We start from the raw sequence: 23,828 nt of genomic DNA, 5'->3' as shown, positions 1-23,828 counted from the left end.
TGCTTATTGAGTAACTTTATATTAAAAGTGAATTAAAAATATTTCCATATTTCCTTTGAATTAGTAAAAAATCTAATGTGACTTTTCAAGTGTTGTAATTATGGAAACTCATACTTTAAGTGAATGACCATCATATATATTTTAATGTATTTTAACTTTAAAAGAATTACATGATATGCTAAAATTTATCTTCTAAGCATACATTAAACATATTGTATGTAGCCCGTGGATTACGACTCAAATTATTGAGTATAAAGAATTTAGGGAAACGGAACTCAATATGATTGTGGTCTTTTTGCTCTGTCCCAATTGTCCAACCAATTTCTTAGTGCCAACTGAGTTCAATGTATCCTCATTTAATTTTTGGCAAAATGGAACTTTTTCTTTACATCATCAGACATGACTATGAAAAAGCTGTCAATACATTATAGTGAAAAATACAAGCGGAAAAAAATCTAAGTATCATTAAATATTTCTGGAGACGCATTTTTCAATTTAAGAAAGTGCTAAGATTAATTAATTCTGTCAATTCCATTGATTAATTGTTTGATATATTTAGGGGACTTATGCATACTCCCAGTAGAACAAAATCTTTAGAATCATATTCTCTTGTCATTAAAATATGTGTGTATCTATATATCTATATCTATATCTATAGTATATAGATACAGATATATAGATACACATAATTCATATATATATATACACACATACATATTGTGTGTATATGACAGAGAAAGAGAGAGAGAGCGCGCAATTATTTGATGTTTCTTGGTTACTGGAGCCTTTTCCTAGTATTTTTTTTTCTGAAAGGTTAACGGTAAGTCTTTGAAGTAGTTATTAATGATGCATTCATTTTAACACACAATATTGATCTAGCTTAGTCAAGCAAAAAATGAAGTAATATCATTTACTTGTAATACCAGGCAGTTAAACTCACATAGTGACATCTAGGAAATATACATTTTTTATGGCATGCAGATACATCATGAAACAGACTGTATGAGCTTTTTCACTGAGACATCATTTAAGGGAAATATGAAATTGATTAAACGAAAATCTCTGTGAAAAATCTGCATAGTAGTACTGAATTAAAAGTGATAGTGTAACAAGTATGAAATAATGCCTTCTTTCTTTTGCCAAATGTGAACATCTAACATTTCCAAAAATCTAATCTCAGTATAAATAACTCTAGTGAATGTATCCTAATCAGTTCATCAGGAGACAGCTATACTTGACTGAGCTATCAATGATCTTTCCTAATTTTCAATTTGATTTTTTTAAATTGCCAGGCTCCTAATCCCTATCAAGCACACTCTCTGAGGGAGGGGTATCAGAAAGTACTGCAAATTATGAAGACTTCATTGACTTTGTTAACTCCCCAGAGGTATCTAGATCTCTGGAAAACTTGACAATGGGGCTAAGGATATGTGAAACACCCTGGGTGTATACACACACACACACACACACACACACACACACACACACACACACACACACTTCCAGGTGCGGGAGGCATATTTGGAAGAGACACTGATACATATGGAAGGAGAGAAACCTGGAAATTATATACAGAACCCCAGATACCGTAGCTACACTTTCTTACCTGGCTCTTTCCATCTTGCTTTGTGGCCACTTCCAAACCTTTCATTCGTTGGAAATCACTGCTACATCCCCCCACCAAAAACTTGGATTCTCACCCTGGAACCACCATAGACTCAACAGATGGATGAGGTGTTGCCTTATCTTTCCTGGATTCAGGCCCTCACCTCACTGTCTTGAGAAGTCTCCAAAATGAGCTTGCCCCACCCTCTCTACCCTTTGCTACCTGTGCTTTATTGTGTATAGCCTCTCCCAATGGAATGTAAACTCCTTGAGGGCATGGACCATCTTACTTTCTTGTATTTGTATTCCCAATGCTTAGCACAGTGCCTGGTACATAGCAAATATTCTATTGAAATAAATTCTTTATCTAAAAATATGTTTTTCTTGTCCTTCCTTCTTTTCTTCCTTCCTTTCTGTTTTTTCTTCCTTCCTTTCTGTTTTTTCTTTCTTTCTTTCTTTCTTTCTTTCTTTCTTTCTTTCTTTCTTTCTTTCTTTCTTTCTTTCTTTCTTTCTTTCTTTCTTTCTCTTTCTTTCTTTCTTTCTTTCTTTCTTTCTCTTTCTTTCTTTCTTTCTTTCTTTCTTTCTTTCTTTCTTTCTTTCTTTCTTTCTTTCTTTCTTTCTTTCTTTCTTTCTTTCTTTTTCCTTGCTTCTTTCTTTATCTCCTTTCTCCTGATATTACACTGATCTTTACAAAATTATGAAGCCCTGACTTAACAAATACCAGGAATAGTTGCATTTTATCTTTCTGCTTAATTATGATCCTTAAGGCAGCCTTACCACAGGTAAAAATATGGATATACTCTTCTATAACAGTAGCAACCCTTTCTTCTATCTCTATGATTTAAGTGTACCGGGGCCCCCGCTATGCTAACATTTATTATTTTAATCTCAATATGTCTGTATACTCCTGTTTGGTTATAAATGTACTGATGCCTTTCATTTTCATTATCACTTAGGCACATATTCACTTTACACATCACTAGATGTTTTATCTAGCTTTCCAAATACCCAGTATCATTTGAATGAAGTGCTTTGTATAGGCAACAATGATTTTCATAATGTGGAAATATGTTCCTCTAAAGCTGAGGACCTTATAAATTAAATAATTTAAGTAAGTTAAAGCTGTTCTTAAAATAATTCTTAGTTCTTAAATCCCTTCATCTGTACACAGACTATATATGTGTCTGTATATATACATACACACCTGCATACATATACATATATTTGTATGTATGTACAAACACACATACATTTGTGAATAATTTTAAATACTTTATAAAAGTATAAATACTTTTATCAGATCAGTGATCTGATACATTTTAACATCTCTCAAATTATGCGAACTGCAACCCATCCACATTTTCTTAGCCTGTACCACATTTTAAAATATTTTCCCCATTAATCCTTTATAGGGGTCCACCCAGCATTCTAGGGGCCTTTAACACTCCTGACACTGTGTGGATACCAGCGGAACATTCCCTGCTTGTCTCTTGTTCTTGCTATGCAACTAGGCTACTTTCTTTTTCAAGTCTATACTTCTCTGCTGACATCCTTCATGTTGCTACTCTTGTACAAATCTTCAGTGATAACGTACTGCAGCCTCATGACTAGCATAAACCCTCCATTGCCCTTTGGGTGATTCTTAACTTTACTGTGCATTCCATGACTCACAGTCATATAGCATCCCTGGAAGCATATTGCTGCTAAAAATATGGAGGGTGGGGGGAGATGATAAGGTAACAGGGATAGGGTAAAAAGAGAGGCTGAGAAAGAAAATAGTGAGTAAAAATATGATGGAGGGAAGTTCACAAATGGTAAATATACCTTTGAATGTGAATGGGATGTTTATAGCAACTCTCTTTGTGGAGGCAAAGAATTGTAGATTGCAGTGACCCTGTCAATTGGGGGAATGGCTGAACAAGCTGTGGTGTATGGTCGTGATGGAATACTACTGTGCTCTAAGAAATGATGAGCTCAATAATGTTAGAAAGTCATGGAAAAACTTCCGCAAAATGATGAATAGCAAAATGAGCAGAATCAAGAAAATAATGTATGCAATAACATTAACATTATTTTAAAACAACTATTATAAATACACAAATTAAAAATTAAAGACATATGAAGAAAGATGCTATCTGCATCCAGAGAAAGAACTGATAAATATAAGCATGTGTAGAATAATTTTGCATATATATGTATATACCTATTTGTATCTAATGGTAGCCATCTCTAGGGCAGGGAGGAAGGATGGGAAGAGAAAAAGGAAAAAAAATTTACAAGATAACTTTGTATATTTGGAAGGAATGGCAAGTTGTGCATGACAGATTTGCAGTTTCATGTGCAATCATCTTTTTCTTTATACTGTGTCATGGAAATTTTTTTTTATTCTTTGAATTGAAAATAAAATACATTTTAAAAAATAAAAGATGGACCATTGTTTCAGGTACATGAATAAAATAATAAAAACAATAATGTTTTGTACAGGATTTTTATAATCAGTATAATATATTGCTGATTGCATATAAAATCAGTATTACTGACTGACATTAGCACTAGATCAGGACAGCGGTCCCATTTCCCTTTTCATACGCTCATAAAGCTACAGAAAGCAGAATTAATCTTGTTAGTATAGAGGCAAACAACACTAGACTACTGACTTTTTCACTTTCTTGCAGTCAGTATTTTTAAATATGGGGTATACTAAGTTTAGTGAGATAATTAGCTCTAGGTTGTAGCCTATAATTTATTTTATTTATTTTAATAGACTTTCATTGATGTCTTTTGTTTTTATGTTGCCTTTCATACCTTTTCCAACTCTACCAGTTATCCCCTACAACAAAATATTTTTTAAAAGGAAAAAGAGATCCTTTTTTCTTAGCAAAACTGATCAACACATTGAAAAAACTTACAGTATATGTTCCACACCTGTGGACCCCACCCCCCCCACCACCATTTTTGCAAACAAGTCAGGGGAATTGTCTTTTCGTATCTCTTTGGGGCCAAGCAATTTTGGAACATTTATTTTTTATTATGGTTCTTTTCATTTACATTTTAAACTCTTAATTGATTTTGTTTCCTTGACTCTCTTTTTTCATTTAGCAAAAGTTCACTTATGACTTTCCATGCTTCTCTGCCCTCATCATATTCATCTTTCATTATAATATAGTAATATTCCACTGTATTCACATGTCACAATTTGTTTAACCTTTTTTCAATTGATGGGCCTCCACTTTGTTCCCACTATGCTACTGTGAAAAGTATTGCTATAATTATTTTGGTACATATAGATCCTTTCTTTTCGTCAATGATCTCCTTGGGGTATATGCCTGGGAGTATAATCTCTGGGTCAAAGCTTATCGATACAAGCCACTTTATTATTTAAGCTGCTTTCCAAAATAATTATACTAATTTACAGTTCCACCAACAATATATTTGTGTGTCTGTCTTTCAACAACCCCTTCTTGACTATTCCTATCTTTTGTCATATCTGTTAATTTTTCCAGGTGTGAGGTTAAAATCTCAGGGTTGTTTTGGTTCTGATAATTTATCTAAATACTCACATTAAGTCCAAAAACTTGTCTCACAACTGTGCATGTGGATAATTTTTTTTCTGTGTTAAATTATACTTTTCTTTATCTTATTTTCTTACCTATTCAGACATTACTTAATTTATATTGGAGCTTAAATTATTAACTTACAATTCAGAAACTCCAAAGTTTATGACTTGAAAAATTAAGGTGAAAGAATTCAGCCTGTGGAAAACAAAGCACAGATCCAAAAGACTGGGACGATTCTTCATTGAAACTGTGCTCATTGTGAATGAAATTATTGGGAGTTGTGAAATTTTTAAAAATGAATAGGTTAAATATCTTTTCTTGGTAATAGTCTTGCTCTTTATTGTCTACAACCAAAAAAAATGTCTCAAACATACTAGTTTGGTTTATTATCTGAGGCCGCATTTTGGAGGTGCTTCCCGTGTGTGATGGCCTTATATTTTCTTCCTTATAATTTATATTTCTTCATCATAATTGGTTATTATTAATTATACTATCTTCAGTTATACTATTAGTTACACTATTTTTATTATAATCCTCCTCGCATCTCCTTGCTCAACCAGCAATTTTATGACGAATGCTTCACCAGTAAATGCAATTATGTGTTTGTCTTTCTCCAACCCATCCACCTTTGACTATTATCATCTTTTGTCATATTTGTTAATTTGCTGAATCATTTGCAAATGTTTTCAGTTGATTATGCAAGTCCCCAGATGCACTGCCTGGAGGCATTTATCTCTGTTGCTACATCTGAAATGAGACAGAAGTCATGACAGGCCCTAGCCTTGGGTATATTATCTAGCTATATTATTAGCTCCAGCACCATAAAATGCTAACATGCCTCGGATTTTCAAGAAGAATGTAGTTTAAAGGGAGTAAAAAGGATAAAATAAGAGCAAAATACTCATTGAGAATATCTACTATGCCTTTAACAAACCATCAGAAGAGTTTCTATATACTTGAGCAGGCAGCATCAAGAGATATTTAGCCAATCAGTTCCTTGATTGGCTGACCATTTCTAATCCTTTCATTTGGAAGAGCTAGATCTCTGTATAAGAGAACAGCTGTTCTGTTGTATTCACACAGGGGAGGTAGAAAGAAATAGACTCACATTCCTTCTCTTGCTCTTTCTCCCAAAGAAAACCATTAATAAAATATATCTTTCCTTCCAGATAGCCAAATGGACAGATTATAAATGCCTATGATTCAAAGAAAGTAACTGGAACAATTCATAAATGGATGCTAGATAATAGGGCCGATAACAGCATTGCTACAGCAAACTACTTATTTTAGTGTTTTTAAGAAGCTACCCTGAATTATGTAATGCACAGAGCCTTTTATTTCCACCACTCAGCTTTTTTCAGGATGTCATAATACACTTGTGCAATTTACATGATGTCTGAAGAACTGATAATTTTTGTTTGCTTCTTGGAAGAAGCAAAGGTGAAACTAATTCATAATGCTCAGTATTCATCCTTTTATTTTATTTATTTTAAGAGAACCTTATTCCTTAATAATGACTTTGCACATTAGTAGCTAATTAATTGGCTTGGATAAGTTTGAAGATAAATGTCTTGATAAAGCCACATAAAAGGAGAACAAAAAGAGTTATGAGAAATCAACTTCAGTTTCATCAATTAAAATTAGGAAATATAAAATAAATAATAGCAATTAAAGAAGTGAAATATGATGTAATTAGAGCAGTTAAGAATCCAGAGAAATATTTTTTAAAGTGTGATTTTAAAAGGTGAGTGAGGCTATAGCCTAGATTTTATGAAAGCAGATTTCATAAAATTCAGATTAAATAGTCATGAACACTCAGGCAGAGATTTTAAAAGGGAAAACTGCCAAAAGGCATGAGATGGCCTAAAAAAATCCTGAATTACCATTCAAATCAGGAAGCATTCCAAGAAGGAAAATAGAAAGATATTTAAAGAAACTAATGTGGTGGCACAAGGAGTTTTGCTTAGCTCAGATTTTCAAATAACATGTAGAAAAGATAGGAGGAAGGCACTCAACCAAAAATAAACCTGTAAGAATGTTAGGGAGCCTAAATCCTAGAAGGAGTGAAGACTTTCCAAAAATGCTGAAGAAAACTAAAAGGATTTCTTTCAAAGGTTTGATTAAATTTAAAAAGTATTTATTGAAGTACTCTGCCAAGTGACTGGGATACAAAGATAAAAAAATGACATTCTATGCCCCGAAAGGAGTATGACGGAAGGGCGCAATATAAACAAGAGATGGTAGGACTTTGTTTGGGAGACAAGGATGAATACTGAAGGAATGCGCCTATGATTTAAGGAAAACAGAACTCAAATCCTATGTTGTTTCTGAGACACAGCATGGTATAGTGGAAAGAGTACTGGCCCTAAAGTCAAAAACCTGAATTCAAAGCTTGAGAAAGTCATAAGTTGCCAGCATTTGATTCCTTATCTATAGCATGAGAATAATTATACTTGGACCACCTATCTTACTGGGTTGTGGAGAGCGAAACACTTTGTAAATTCTGAAATGCTAAATGAATCTTTTTCGTCATTTGTTCAGTTGTGTCCAATTAGTCATGACCCCATTTAGAATCCTAGCAGTCTTTTTTCCAGCCAAGGAGGATAATATTCAAACTGGAAAGTCAAGTCACCAAGCATTTATTAAGCACTTACTATATGCCAGGCACTGTGCTGAATGCTAGGGATATAAAGTAGGCCAAAACAAATAAAGCAAAAAACAGTCTCTGCTCTCAAGGTGAGTCCAGTGAGGAAGACATACAAATAACTGTGTACACACCAGATACAATACAGAATAAATTAGACATGATCTCAAGAGAGTCAGCATTAGCATTAAGGAGGTTTGGGAAAGGTTTCTTTGAAGAAGGTGGGTCTTTAGCTGAGGCTTTAAGGATACCAAGGAAGTCAGGAGGCAGAGTTGAAGAAAGAGATTTCTAGGTATGAGGGACAGCTGGTGAAAATTCTCATTTGGGAGATGGAGTGCTGTATGTGAGAAACAGCAAGGACAGCTATTAAAAGAGAAGGTTAAGGAAGGGGAGATGATATTTAGAGTATACCCAGCCTTTTAAATGAGTTCCAATTATAGCACCAGATAAATTATATTACCGTAGTACTAAAAAACCAAACCAATACCAAACCAAAACAAAAAACTTCTATCTTTGAAAGTAGTAGTAGGTAATAATCCTCAAAGAATCATTAAGAAGGGGGAAAAAGGCAGAATATTGGGCAAAATGGTGAATCACAAAATGTATAGAGCTGGCAAAATTCTAGAAAAGATTATGATGTAAATGATTTGTGAGCCCGAAGAAAAGAATTAAGAAGAACTAGAAGCAGTTCACTAAAAAAACAAGCTACATCTAATTAACCTCATTTCCTTTTTCATCAGGTTATGAGACTGGTAGACAAGGAGAATTCTGTGGATTTAAGGTACTGTGATTTCAAAAAGGCATTTGGCAATCTCATAAAGATTTTCCTGAACAAGATGGAGACATCATGGATTTGAGTTTGAACAACTGTACTCAAAGTGTCTTTACTAATAATGAATGATATCAGTCTGGATAGAGAGCTATAATGTTATGTCATTGGATTGTGTCTTTAGATCTGTACCACTCAAGCCAGAAAGCATGCTCAACAAATTTGTAGAAAATACAAAGCTAGGAGGAATAACTAATGCTGAGAATGACAATAAGAGTTTGAAAAGACCTTGAAAAAGCTGATTAAAATGAAAAGAAGGATTTTCTCTCTTCTTCCCTACCAGCACTGTTGTCTTGCCATGGAACTACCTGCCTAGTAAGAGACACAGCATCTAGCAGGAAACAGAAATGCTCCCTGTGCAAGCACATATGGACACAGAGAGGAATCTTTGGCAAAATTCAAGGCTAGAAGTAGCTTAAAAGTTTGTGAATTTTGGCCCAACAATGGATTCAAGGGAGAATTAGCTCAGGCAGCCGGTAGTTAAAGTTTGGAAAGGAGCAGAACCAATGAGCCCAGGTGTGACCCAGTCATCTGAGATAGGGTGGGGAAGGAGAGCCATATCAGGATATCCAAGAAGAAAAAGGATGCACAGAAGCTCTTCCTGAGTTCCTATGGAGTTCAACTCATAGAAGCACGAGTTGCCATGGCAAATTGTGTTCTCTCGATGTGTCCCTCAATACCAGTGTACTCTAAATTTGTGATCATTCTTCTCAATGAATTGTGGGAGAGTGTATCTCAGGTTTGTTTGTATGTTGGGGGGGGATGGATTTTGTTGCTACTGTTCTTACTACGCAAGTTTAGCAAATGACTTTGCCTTGAATAAATTATGTGCTTGTCAGCCATGGTTCTGTTAATGTGGAACCACAGAATACCTTTGAACCTAAGGCAGTAGCTTCCCTCTGGAGGACTCATCTTATGAGTGACAGCAGTATTTTGGATGTTATCTATATAAAGGTTTAGAGTTGGAAGAAACCCTAGAAATAATTTAATTCAATCTTTTATTTTGTATATAAGGAAAGAGAGGGCTAAAGTTTTAAAATGACTTGCCAAAATTCACACAGGTAGTGGTAGTAAGTACCAAAGTCAGGATTCAGAACCAGGTGCCTTAATTCCAAACTACTTTCAGAGGATTTATAGCTGGAGTAGCCCTTAGAGGCCATCTAGACCAACCCCCTAATTTTAGAGTTAAAGATCTGGAGGCCAGGGAGGGTAAGAGATTTTGCCCATGGTGACAGAGGTTATATGAGATGGGGAATTTAAGCCCCAGGTTCTCCAGCCTCAGAGGCTGCCACCAGAGCAGTTAAAGATCTGGAAATCATATAAGGGGATTATGATTATAGTTGAGGAAACTGGGAGTGCTTAGTCTGAAGAAGAATCAAGTACATATATTAGATATCTTCAAATATTCTGTATTTCTATACATGGTAGAATTATAACCAATTGGTAAAAGTTATCAGAGAACATATTTTGATTGAATATAAGGAAAAACATTTAAATAAGGAACTCTCACAATTCAAAGAGCTTTCTTGAATAGTAATGAAGCCCCTGTCACTAGGCATTTTCAAAAAGGAACTGAATTACCATTAGGAATATTGTAGATGGGATCCTGTGTTGGGAAGGCAGGTTGTATTAGATGACAGTATGGTACAGTGGAAAGTACTGCAGTTCTGGAGTCAAAGGATATGGGTTCAAATCCAACCTCTTGACCCTTAACTACCTGTTTGACCTTGGACAGTTCATTCAACCTACCTCGGCTTCAGCTTCCTCTACTATAAAATGAGGGGCATTAAGTCTCTTCCAGCCTGAGCGCTATGATTCTATCATGTCTAGGACATCTTCTAGGTTTAAGATTGTAAGAGTGAGATGGCAAGAAGTTATAATAGGGCTCCTGATGATCTAAATCAGTCTCGGACCACCGAGCTTCCTAGATCACATAAAAAGTACAGGCCCAGTCCACCAGATAACCAAGTGGATAGGGCTGTTCCTTTAAGATATAATCCCAAACATATGTGATTATTTCAAATAAGGGACCCAGGAACAGCTGTTCCTGTGGAAAGATCTGTCTAATCCCTGCTGGGAGGCATTTAAACTTTAAAGAGCTAGAGCTGCCATGCTGTACTAATGCTCTGGCAGATAAAAGGTTTCTTTAAAATTTCATGACACTCTGCTGGAACTATGCATTTTCTACCTTCACTGGGGAAGTTATTTAAAATTGCCACTTTGGAGACAGGGATGAAGCAGAAGGAATACTAATTAACCATTTTGGTGAGCAAATTTGGCTCACTAGTTCTTAAAATCTTACCACCACACTTACAAGGTATCATGTGGCAGAGAGATAAGGTAGAGACCAGATTAGTAGTTATATGAGAGATGCTAAATTGAGCTTTGACCAGGGTCACTGGACAGCATTACCAACCATAAGCACATATTGATCCTTTACAAGTTTTGTGATCCCCTCTGAGGTGTAGCAACATTTATTAAATTTAGATTAGAAAAAATTCCTGGCCTTAGGGCACCTATAATTTAAAAGTAGGAAGTCAGCATGGGAAAGACTGCACAGAAAAGTTATAGGGGATTTTATTCAATGTACTCAAATGGTCATAGCTTCAGGAATTCAATTTCCACCCCATATCCAATTTACACATCATAGTTACACATCAGAGAAGTTGCATATTCCAAGAAAAGTGTCCTTCCTACACTGAAGAAAGGGAAGAGTAATTATAAAAGTTGTTTATCTTCTCACACATCATATGGAAGGGAACATGATTGTGTACATGCAAGCACAATGTTTAGAATATAGTATGCTTGTTGACTGACATATCAGTATAAAATCTTGAGTCTATAGCTCATAAAAATAATGCAACAATAATTTATCAAGACTTCTGAAGAAATAAGATGATATTCTTCGGAGGAGTAGAATAAATTTTTCCCATTGTAGAGGACAAAGCAAACCAAAAGAGAATCAAAAGGAGAAAGAAACAATAAATAGTACTACCTCTGGAAGTACATGGAAGGTAAAGAGGTGATAGTAATTTACAAAATGTAATTAATGAATAAACCTGCTTTTTAGACACTTGCATTTAAAAATAAATCCTCAGGTATTAGGCAAATATTCCAGTTATTGGGACTCCTCTAGACCGGCACTGATAAATGGTCAAAGGATATGAACAGGCAGTTTCCCAATGAAAAAAATCAAAACAATTTATAGTCATATAAAAATGCTCTAAATCATTATTGATCAGAGAAATTCAGATTAAAACAACCTTGTCAGATTGGATAAAATGACAGAAGGGGGAAGTGACAAACATTGGAAAGGATGTGGAAAAAATTGGGACACTAATTCATTGTTGGTGGAATTGTAAAATGATCCAACCATTTTAGAGAGCAATCTGGAATTATGCCCAAAGAGTTATTAAACTACTGATACCCTTTGACCTAGCAATGCCACCACTTGAACTATTTCCAAAGATGAGTAGGGAAAAAGGAATGGAATCTATATGTTCCAAAATGTTTACAGTAACTCTCTTTGTGGTGGCAAAGAACTGGAAATTACAGGGATGCCCATCAATTGGGGAATGGCTGAACAAGCTGTGATATATAATTTTGATGGAATATTATTGTGCTATAAGAAATGATGAGTTCAATGATTTCAGAAAAACATGGAAAGACTTGCATGATATAATGAAGAATGAAATGGATAGAACTAAGAGAACATTGCATACAGTATCAGCAACATTGTTTTCAGAATGAATTTGACCATATAAGTTATTTTGTCTATTACAAATACCCAAATTAACTATAAATGACATAAGATGAAAGATGCTATCTGCATCCAGAGAAAGAAGTGATAAACAGAAATATGTATAAAATAATTTTACACGCACACACACACACACACACACACACACACATATGCCTATTTGTGTCTAATGGTAGCCATCTCTAGGGTAGGGGTGGGAGGAAAGAAAAAAACCAGAAATTTACATGATACTTTTTTGTGTATTTGAAAGGAATAGCAAGTTTGAAAGGAAAAGCAAGAATAGCAAGTGAATTAAATGTGGTGTTCAATTGGCTGCTTTGAAATTTGAAATGCTTTAATTTCCAAACTTCAAGATCGAAAAACTTAAGAGACAACTGACCAATTAAAAAGCTTCTAATCTGTTTTGAAAGGGCATTGGGGAGGACACACATAGGCACAACATACACACACAAACAGCATAGCAGATTTAGAGTTTCATGTACAATCATCTTTTTACTGTACTATGTTATAGAAATGTCTGTTTTATTCCATAAATTAAAAATAAAATTCAAGTTAAAAAAAGAAACTGCATTCTGTTTACAAATGGTAATCTAGATAACACCTGGATTCCTAAATTAATGGATTTTGTTTGGCTTGAATCAACACTTATGTGATGTATAGTATAGCAGAGAGAGAGAAAGATTTGGAATAAGGAAATGAGTCAGTATCTTTGTTTTGCCACTTACTATCTGTGTGACACTGGGTTAACAACATCATCTCTTTAAATCTTTTTTTTTTTGGTAAAATGAGAATAATAATAAACAGAGATATGGGAATGTATTTTATAAACTATAAATGGCTCTAAAGTATTTTAAATTGTTACATAGATGTGTATTTTATTACTAGTGTCCTACACCAATGTCTTATGGGGTTGTGGGAGGCACCCTGGATTTTTATAGGTGATATACTAAAAGCTCTGGCAGGTCCTATCTTACTGTAAAGTTTTAGATTACAAGCTTGGCAAGAAATTGTGTTTATTATCTCTGGACCAGCCTAGCTAAATCTGGAGGGACTTATCACCAAAAGATTGGTCACAGGGTAATGATTATTTTGGTTACAGCAACTTCCAAAATATCATTTTTCAAGTCTGCATTGGCAAAAGGAATATCACATGAAATACACTTGTGAAAAATCATGGTTACTCAGAGAATTTAAGTATTATTACTGTTATTATTATTTCCAGAATCCATTCTTCTATGGATGGTTCTTGTTTTGTAAAGCAGTATCTACTCACCTAGGGTGACTTTTGCTTGATATTTACTTAGAACAGCCATGACATAAGATAGGAAACTGCACCTTTAGCTTCAGTCATAGTTGGAAATGGTACTGTAATTTTCCTGTTGGGTAAAATGTGGCTGGAAATCCATTTGGAAAATATAGGAAGTTTCATTAAAGTGAAGAAAGTACAAAATCTTGTACCAATGGATTACTTTTAAATTAATTTGTTAAAAAATATCATTAGGGCCTTTAAAATGACTAGAAAGATATAACAAAAACACATGAATCAAAATGTTATATTCAGTTGTCTGTTTTGAAATTTGAAATGTTATTTCCTGACTTCAAGATAAAAAAAACAACTTAAGAGATGACTGACCAATTAAAAAGCTTCTAATCTGTTATGAAAAGGCATCAAGGAGGGGACACACACACACACACACACACACACACACACACACAGTGTTTTGGAAAAGCTTAAATCAATATCTCTCAAAAATAAGGAACCATCAATTAAACCTAACAAAGACCTTGACACTCCCCAAACAGTCTATTACTATAAATGAAAGAAGGAAAGATTTATTTAGTATTATTCAGAAGACATTACAAAGGTTCCCTTTATCTGTAAGACTACTTCTCATGGGATTGCATAAAATGGTTTAGAATGAGGTGTTATATTGACAATTTAGTGAAATTCAAAGAATATGCCAAAATTCAGAATTTAGGGCAAGCTTTAATAATCTTGCTTGATTTGCTTGCAGTCTTAAAAAAAACCAAGGAGATAGTGGAAGTAGATAGGATGAAAAGATAAGAAAAAGAAGGAATGGAGACAGAAATTAAGAGAAAGGATGGTAGGAAGAGAAGTAGCCTTACCCCACTCATGGTCAGGGTAAAATCAGATATTGGGAATTCATTTTAAATTATCGATGTTATACCTATAGGCTCTTTTTATGAATGTAGCAATAGAACTGTTTATAACACAACATACACATTCAAAGTCTGTCATCTCGGAATCTGCCTTCTTCTCTCCTATAACAACCAATTATTAAGTATTGTCAATTCTACCTTCACAGTATGTCTACCTTGATTCTTTCTCATTCACACCAGTGGCACACTAATCTTTGTTTATATATCTGATCATGTTACCCCTTTGCTAAACATCCCCAGTGACTCTCTATCACCTATGAAGTGAAATTCAAACTATGCCTTGCATTCAAGGCTTTTCTCTATTTTGCACTGTTACCTTTTCAGTCATATCTCATATTGCTCCCCCTCAACGGACCCTGGACTCCAACCAAACTGGACTATCTCCTGTCCCCCAAACCAGAATCGTGCTTTCCTACTTTTGTACGTAGGCTCCTGCCATTTCTTTTCCTCCTTTTTCTTCTTCCAAGTGGTGAATTCATACACATCCTTTAAAACTTAACCTATGTCACCTCTTCTATGAAGCCTTCCCTAACACTACTACTCCCTTCCTTCATTCTCCTTATTTCTGCTCTAGCTGATAATGATCTTTTCAATTCAATTCAAGAAACGTTTCAATTTCCTGCCACGTGCAAGGCACTGTGCTGATACTAGGGATACAAAGACAAAAATGAAGGATTTGAGGAGAGAAAGGGAGTGCACTCTTTACAGAGGATGTAGTATCTGAGTTAAATCCTGAAGGAAGGAAGACCTACGTCACAAGAAGCACACGTGAGAATGGAATACATTCTCCACATCGTGTGCAAATGTATGGAGATAGTATACTGAATGTTAACTTCAAGGAAGGTCTAATAGTCCACTTTGGCTAGACCACAGCCTTCATGAAAGGGAATGGTAACAGACAGGGTTTGAAAGTCGGTTTGAGTCAGAGGCAAATAAGAGAAATGTTTATATTTAAAGCTAAAAATTTGTCCCGCTCAGACCTCATGCAGCCCTTTACTGGTACTTTGTTAATGAACGTATGTTCATGTTACAGTTATCTAAATGTATGTCTCATTTACCTCAACTAGATTATAAGTTCCATGAGAGAAAGAACCGTGTTTTGTAAACCTTGCACAGCAAGCAGGTGCTTAATAAATGGTCATTAAAATGATTTTAACTTCCAGTAGTACTAATCATAGTCAAATATACTGCCACATAGAATTGATTAAAACTGATCAATCTACACGAAAGATATAAGCAGAATAACTTGAAAATAATACTGTAGCCATACATTGAAGCAAATACTTAATCTTTCCTAGTAATTATGATACCTTATTACTAAATTCAGCAAGATTAACTCACTTTATGTACAAAAATGGAGTTCTGGTTATTAAAAAAAAACCTATATTTTTTTAACAGGATACTAGTATTAACCCCTCTGAAAAACAACAGGCACAAAAGTAACTTCAGGTAAGAATATTACAAACAAAAGAATAATGGAGCTTTATTGACTCTGCATTAGGTCTTTAGCATTCTGAGTACAACATTTATGAAGGATCTGTGGGACAATACGGACAAGAATGCTGCAAATTAAAAGTCATGGATGGATCAGTCTGACTGGCACCAATAGAAGGAATATTCATATTGATGATTTAAGATCTATTGAATTCGTGAACTACCTTTATCAATGCTTGTTCCCTTAAGTTTTTTTCTTGCCTTATAACTTTAGCTATCATTTCTAAATCTATGTCAAACAGTAATAGTAGAGTCCTGCTCTTCACTTGTTTTTAGTCAGAATGCCTGTTTTCCATATAAATATACATGTAATATACATATATACATATAATCTTGATTTCAAATAAATGTTTTCTTTGATAAAGATGTTTTCCCTACTTTCCATGAAAACATAAATAATAGTTTTTCATTATCCCTTCACAGAATTCTGTCTACCTTCCTTCCACTATTTATTACCAAGTGAGCAACAAAGAGGCACACAGTAGGTACTACACATGTGTATGTGTGTATATATGTATATACATGGACGTATGTGTATATATATTATATGTATATAAGTGGTAGTTATCTTGCCTTGAAAATGAAAGTGAAATGAAAATGAAGAACAGGAAGAATTGTTAACTACTCTTCCCAACTCACCCCAATTTTTAAGGAAAATGACATATCCAATTATCTTTTCAATTTATCCCATGAAAAAATATTAACTTACTTTCCATCCCAAACGTGATCACCTCTATGGAAAATAACCAGGTTGTTACTGGAGTCCAGGGCCACCCCAGAAACCTGTCCTGGAAGGAGGTATACGCCAGGCCAATCCAGTGCCTCTTCTACATGGAAATCTACAAAAATAAATTAATATATTTGACATGGAAAATAAAGTTACTAGAAAGCCACAAGGGTTCATAATGATTGTATGAGCAACATAATTTTTGTTACATGCAACAATATCACTAGATGCATGGAAACTAAAAAAAAAAACCCAAGCCATATCATTTTATTAACTAAAAATGTTTAATTGATGCTTTTTTTGTTTTCATATTACTTTTACTTCCCAGAGCCCCCAACAGAACCCTCCCTTGAACAGAGAAAAACAGTTAAAATCAACTATCACAGCAACTGCACCTGATAATATATGCAACATTCCATACCTGGAGTCCACCACTTCTCTACTGAGAGGAGGGAAGTGAGTATCACTGGTCCTCCAGAGGCAAGATTGGCCATTGCATTCAATCAAGGAGCATACTTCTTGATAAAATGCAACTCATGCACAAGCCAATGGCATCCTAAATTATAACAGAGGGAGTGGACATAGTGGACAGAGTGTTGGACTAGGAATGAGGAATACATGTGTTTGAATCCCGCCTATGACACTTACTAGCTGTGTGACCATGAGCAAGTGCCATAACCTCTCTGAGCCTCATCTGTAAAATGGGGATAAGAGTATCTGTAGTACTTACCTCACAAGGTTACTGTGAGGCTCAAACAAGCACATGTAAAGTGCTTCATAAACTTTAAAGTACAATATGTGTGTTAGCTATTATTATAATATATTACACAATATGCCCCCTTCCTTTTAATAAAATACATGTATAATCCAGCTATCCTTGAGTCACTGAAGATCAATTTAGACTGCTTTCTTTTCTGACATTTTAAACTGGACTCTTTCTGTAACACGATAATAAATTTGAAATACTTTTAATATGGAGTTTTTGGAAAAGGTGTTTGTCAAGCTATTACATCAAATGTGCCTTACATTTATAAGTCTGATGAAATGGTATGAAAAATTGAACTATAAGCGTGGCTGCTTAATATTATGGTATGGCTTTTGAGTAACTTTTGATTGTCTGATGCTGGTGAATTACATACAATAAGTTATTCACTGATTATCCATTGTACTAGTCTTATTCCTATTTGCCGTTTGGTTACTGTCAAATTGGTGGTAGAGGTACTCTCCTTTAATGTTTCTTTTTCATTTTTTTCTCTTGGAGGAGAGTTAGAGGAACAGAATTTATTAGACTCTTGATGAAATTATGATATTCCTCCCGAACTCAAGTGAAAAACAATTTATCAGGCAATTATTGAGCATCTATGCAAATAGGTGACAGAGACAGAACAAGTCTTTGTAATCTACAGATAATCATCAAATCTCACTTTAACCAATCATTTCCATAGCCTTCTTCATAAAACCTGGGACAAAGAAGTAGAAAATTCAACAGTTTGAACATCATTTGTCCTGCTCAGTCTCTGGTATATGTAACAAGCCATAAAATGTCTAAAAGAAGCAAAGCACAGGGCCTGGATAACTTTTAGATAAGAGAACATATTGATAGTGAATTTTCACAGAAACTGAGAACAATTATAGGAAAACTTAATGAGAAAGTTTTGATAGATACAATATTTCATTTCTGGATGAATACTGAAGAAACTTCTCGAATATGGCATCAATGAAGGATAAATTTATTTACTTTTAATTATAACAGAATTTACTTAAAATAGCTGACTTTTACAATCCTGTATTCATTCAGATTGTCTAGACAAAAACTGTCATAAATATAAATATTAATTGCAGCCACTATTTTCACTATCACTACCTCGCTCAATTTAATCAGGTATTAGAAATGAGAGACAGTAGAAAAAATGCTGGATTTCCATTCAGAGGACCTCAATTCCAATCCTGATTCTGCTACTTACTACCTGTCTAACCTGGGGCAAATTACTTAGTTTTGCTATACCTCAATTCCTCAACAATAAAATGCAGTGGTTGGACTAGGTGACCTCTATGTTCTCTTTTAACCTCTAAAGGTATAATTCTTTGAGGTTAACATCATGCAATCAACTTGCTGAGAGTTCAGAGAGGTTAGGTAAGGCAGAATTAGGATACAGATAGTTTCTTATTGATGTATTTCTCTAACTCTACTTTGCTCTACTCTTGTCAAAAGGTAGTCACTATCAATAAAGTTTCACTGTATTTTATTCCTTTAATAAATTAAATTTCAGGGGTGAAAAATTTTGGTTTTCACTTCAAATTTGGAACATGGAGGCCTGAGAAAGTTCAAAATTACAGTTATGATACCTTTGAATATTATGTTAAGTAGTAAAAAAAGCTCATATTTCTATAGCACTTAAGGGTTTGCAAAATGTTGTACATATATTATCTTTTAATTTCATCCCCATAAAAACTCTCTGAGGTAGGTACTATTATTATCCCATGTTAAGAAAGAAGACTTGTACTCCCAGATGCTGCATTATATTAAGTTTCTTCCATATGAACTTGGGCAAATACTCCCATGTCTGGATGTCAGTTTACCTGATACCAGTCAGTTACCTGAATCACTTGAGTGTGATTATGTCCAGCTTAATGTTTGTAAAGCAACCTGAATTTGAGAGAATCTCAGAGGAAAAATACTATTAGAAAATCAAAGCAAACATGAAGAAGTAATTGTTGCTAGATGGTTCATTAAAAACTTAACAGTTTGAACATCATTTGTCCTGTTCAACCTCTGGTATATGTGACAACATGCCATAAAATGTCTAAAAGAAGCAAAGCACAGGGTCTGGATAACTTTTAGATAAGAGAACATATTGATAGTGAATTTTCACAGAAACTGAGAACAATTATGGAAAACTATAGGTTTAAAATGCTATTTTCCCTAAAATGGCATATTTGACTTATAATGAATGATTTGTATTGCTCTAAGAAAAACACTTCTATCAGCCATAGGGGGGAAAGTATATTTTTTAAATATTTACTTGAAATTATTTATTACTTTAATGAAAAAATTAAGTACTGCTGCTAAAATTTCATAATATATATCAAAGAAATTATTAAACATATCTGATAATGAAGAAAATGATTTAAGAGAACAACACCAGATTCCCAGGATAATTACTTGCAACCTTTTAGAAGGGCAATCATTTTCCTAATACACAATAAAATCTCATTTTAAAGTCAGAACTTGACTTAATTTCATATTAAATGATTCCTCACATTTAAACTCAAAGAGAAGAAAAGCCCATAAAATAAAATTATAATTCATTATTATACATTTTCAGATTTTTCTTAGTGAAGAAAGCATGCCTCATTTCAGTTAGAGACTATGGTATTTTTCAGAAGTCATGGTAATTACAATAATTAAACAAAACATTACCACAAATATTTACAGATAAAATAAGAAGAAAATAAGACTTTGCTATAATGTCATATTTAAGGAAGAAAGGACACTATGACAGAACTTGGGGCCATAAAACTATCCAAGTTCCTTTTTTTTTGTTTTATTTAATCCCAACTTGGATTTTTAATTTAATTTAGACATTTTGATATTAATATTTTATATGTTTATGCTATTATAAAGAAAAAATTAGAAAGTTTAACATCTATTGTGATTTGGGGCATGGAGAGACATAAAGATTAGTAACATCATTTTCAAAAGACGCAAATTTGGTCCAATTTTACATTATTCTGAGACTGACAGGTCAATAGAAACTACCCTGCAAAGGCATACAGAGGCAAGAACAAGTAAGAGTGAAAGTGTTAAAACAGATGGGTTAGAGAGAAAGTTGCTCAAAGAAATGAGGTTAAATTAAATGATAATTTGCATCTGTGATGAGAATAGCAGAACTTAAATATAGGAAAGTTTTGTGTTTACTTATCAAATATGATAGACACAAATGTAGGTATATATATTTAATGACAAGGGAAATTTAATTTTAAATTTAATTAAATGTTCCTCTTTTGAAGAGGAAAATGTAGGATGATGAGAGTAAGAGCAACTAAAGATTTTATTTCCTCAATATTCAGGTTATGTCATGCAAATGTTAAGGAGTATTAGAGGAAAAATTTTAATCACATGAAGTTTGGGGATAATAAATTTGCATTTGCTTCTCAAGTCCACAAAGTTAAATATTTTTCACATTACATAATATACAAAATGCATGGCAATCCAAGAAAATCACATAGATTTGGAGAATAATAAAATATAATGATGATCTGGCTAATGTGGAAATATGTTTTGCATGACTTCATATGTATAATGAGTATCATATTTCTTGCCTTCTCAATGGGTGGGAGAGAGGGTAGATGGAAGGAGAGAATTTGGAACTGAAAATAAAAACGAAAATTTAAAAACACATAAAGCGATCATGGCAATTTGCTCTCATTACTTAAAAATATAATTTCTAATCCTTGTTGGCTTACAACAAATAGAAAAAAATTGAGGGAGAGGTATAAATACTATGTTAGCAAAAAAGCTCCACAAACTATTTAATTTTTAGAAGATTCTGTCACTCACAAAGTACTCCACTGATGCCATACTATGTTATGGTTCCTACTCTGAGTTCCCAAGGCTAGACAAGTAGAACAGATATTTTGCTAGAAAGTTTTTTAAGTATGGCCATAGCAATATGTTATATCCATTTTCTGGGGATCCAACTATGACTATGGAGAAGTTCATCACTAGTAGACTGGCTACTTAATGATGAACCTTTTGGTAATGTAATCCATATAATAAAGAAAAATACAAAATGACCCTAGATTCTCTAAGGCACCATTCTACTTTGGTAGCAATAGTGACAGAGTTGCAGAAAAAGGGCAGAGGGTACACAGCATCACAGTCTTTAGGCCATCTATGAATACTGACAGATGTTATTACTCTAAATATGAGATTCTTGTCAAATGGACATTTTACTACAGGAATTGAATTGCACCACATAAATCAAACTAAAGGACAAAAGGAAAGTAGTTAAATGGAAGAATGGATGGGAGGTTCTCTTTAGAGAGGCAAATAAAAGACCTCGTAAAGTTGGTTTGCTCATGCATCTAAAGGCAACAAGAAAGATCATTTCATGTGACTTTTGGTCATCTTATATTGCATAATGTTCTCATGATAAATATTCATAAAAATCCACCTTAAAAACTGCATCATTACTGCCAATTTCTATTGGAGAAGAAGTACTGAAATCAACAAATATGCTTTAAAAATTCTGTGATTTTAATGCAAAGGTCATATAGGAAAGGATTGTGAAAAATATGCTGAAAATATGGTTTGAGTAAGAAATGAGAAAGGTTAAAGACTTGTGGACTTAACCTTTCTCTCTCTCTCTCTCTCTCTCTCTCTCTCTCTCTCTCTCTCTCTCTCTCTCCCTCTCTCTCTCTCCCTCTCTCTCCCTCCTAACTTCACATCATTAAAATGAAACATCATATTTTAACAGGAAATGACTTGTTACTGATATGGTAATTATTCCTGAATCATCTGTATATGTAGTCAGACCACTTATTTATTAGAAAAAAAGAACAAAATCAATACAAAGGTAGAAAAATAAAAATGACATTAATGAAAGCAACTTTAACTTGACCTAATAAAATAATTGAGATGTCCCTTCCCCTCTCTGGGGAAAATTATAACTATTTCCTACTTAAGTTTGGTGAGAGTAAATCAATTACTATAATGAGAAGGTCAAAGCATAAAAAGCCCCAACTCCTTAAAAAACACTAATCAACTTATCAAACAAACAAACAAACAAAAAAAGGCATCAATGTGCAACAAAGGTATGAGACACAAATTCATTTGTAAAATTTTACAGTGAAAGATAGTGGATAATAATAAGCAGAATTGGCATGAAAAACAGTAGAGGAAAAACAAGTTTCTACAGAACTTGGCCAGAGATGTAATTGAAGTCTCCCAAAGGATAAAACTGGAAGAACAACAAACAGAAAAAAATTGGAAAAGGTCTGCAAAGATTTTATTTTTAAATAATGAACCTTTTCCATCATCTAGGACAGTGGGCACTATGCTTCTGGACTCTAAAGTCAGTCTCAGATGTGCTTCTGGAGGAAGTGGAGATGGAACTGAAGAAGAAAGCAAGGATCTGTGCTGAAAGTGACACAATTTTTAGGGCACTAAGGGATTGGTTTTCTAGGTATCTGAAGGAGGAGGAGAAAATGCTAAAGAGACATGAAAAAATCCCTCAGACCTTAATATTACTAAAAATGGAAACTACAAGAATACCAATCACTACTGATCCAAATACTTCTTTCCTGTACACATTAAATTTTTGTGAGTACAATCTATTTACTCAATGAAAGCATCCTTGAAGAAAATCGGCAGATTTTTGCAAGGAATTTCCTTCAGTTTTGCAAACATATATTGGCTAAAACGTACAGAAAATACAAGATACAACTGTCTTAAATGTTGACTATTTTAAAAAAGCATTTGATTTCCTAGTACAAAAGGAAGCTTTAAAGGCAATTCTCCAGCAAAGTGTCTCCTAGGCACATATCAACATTATATAAAGGTCTTTGAAAAGTATAACAGAGAAAGTCTTGTTTAACAATTCTCCGATTCTTGATTTCAATATCAATTAAGGCATAAAAACAGAGTGACATTCTTGCCAAAGGTATTCACTACTGCCATAGGAAAGATTCTTCCTGGAATTCAAATCAAAGAGAGATTCTCTATACATTTAGTGAGATCCTTCAGATTCTCCTAGTTTCTGGTGATAATGAACTAATTGCATCAAGCCTTCTCAAATTGTAAAGTGTTCTGAACAAGATTCATAACCACTCAAAATTGTTTGATGTAACTTTCCAGAGTGGAAAAACCAAACAGAAATAGATTATCTATTGTCTATATTGCAATATGCAGTTGTACTTACAACCTATGAACTCATTTATCAGTATATTATCTTGGAAAGATACAGCAAATGGACAATGTGTTGGATAAAATATTGAACAGAGGGAAAAGAATAGGTTGCATTGCCTTT

At 34.0% G+C, this 23,828-nt stretch overlaps 1 protein-coding gene across 9 annotated transcripts in view; it reads right to left on the bottom strand.

Moving 5' to 3' along the window:
* The window catches only part of PAM (peptidylglycine alpha-amidating monooxygenase), a 383,297-nt gene that overhangs the window by 33,809 nt on the left and 325,660 nt on the right, over positions 1 to 23,828 (bottom strand). For all 9 annotated transcript variants that reach the window (XM_078153066.1, XM_020973957.2, XM_078153065.1 and 6 more), the window contains one exon: positions 16,780 to 16,909. In XM_078153066.1, the coding sequence (XP_078009192.1) occupies positions 16,780 to 16,909 (130 nt within the window). The remainder of the gene's footprint in view (positions 1 to 16,779; positions 16,910 to 23,828) is intronic.

This window comes from Phascolarctos cinereus, unplaced genomic scaffold (assembly GCF_003287225.1).
Source record: "Phascolarctos cinereus isolate Bilbo 61053 unplaced genomic scaffold, phaCin_HiC Scaffold_4;HRSCAF=312, whole genome shotgun sequence".
NCBI lineage: Eukaryota > Metazoa > Chordata > Mammalia > Diprotodontia > Phascolarctidae > Phascolarctos > Phascolarctos cinereus.
The sequence above is the reverse complement of the archived record's forward strand: the minus strand, read 5'-3'. Positions and strand labels throughout refer to the sequence as shown.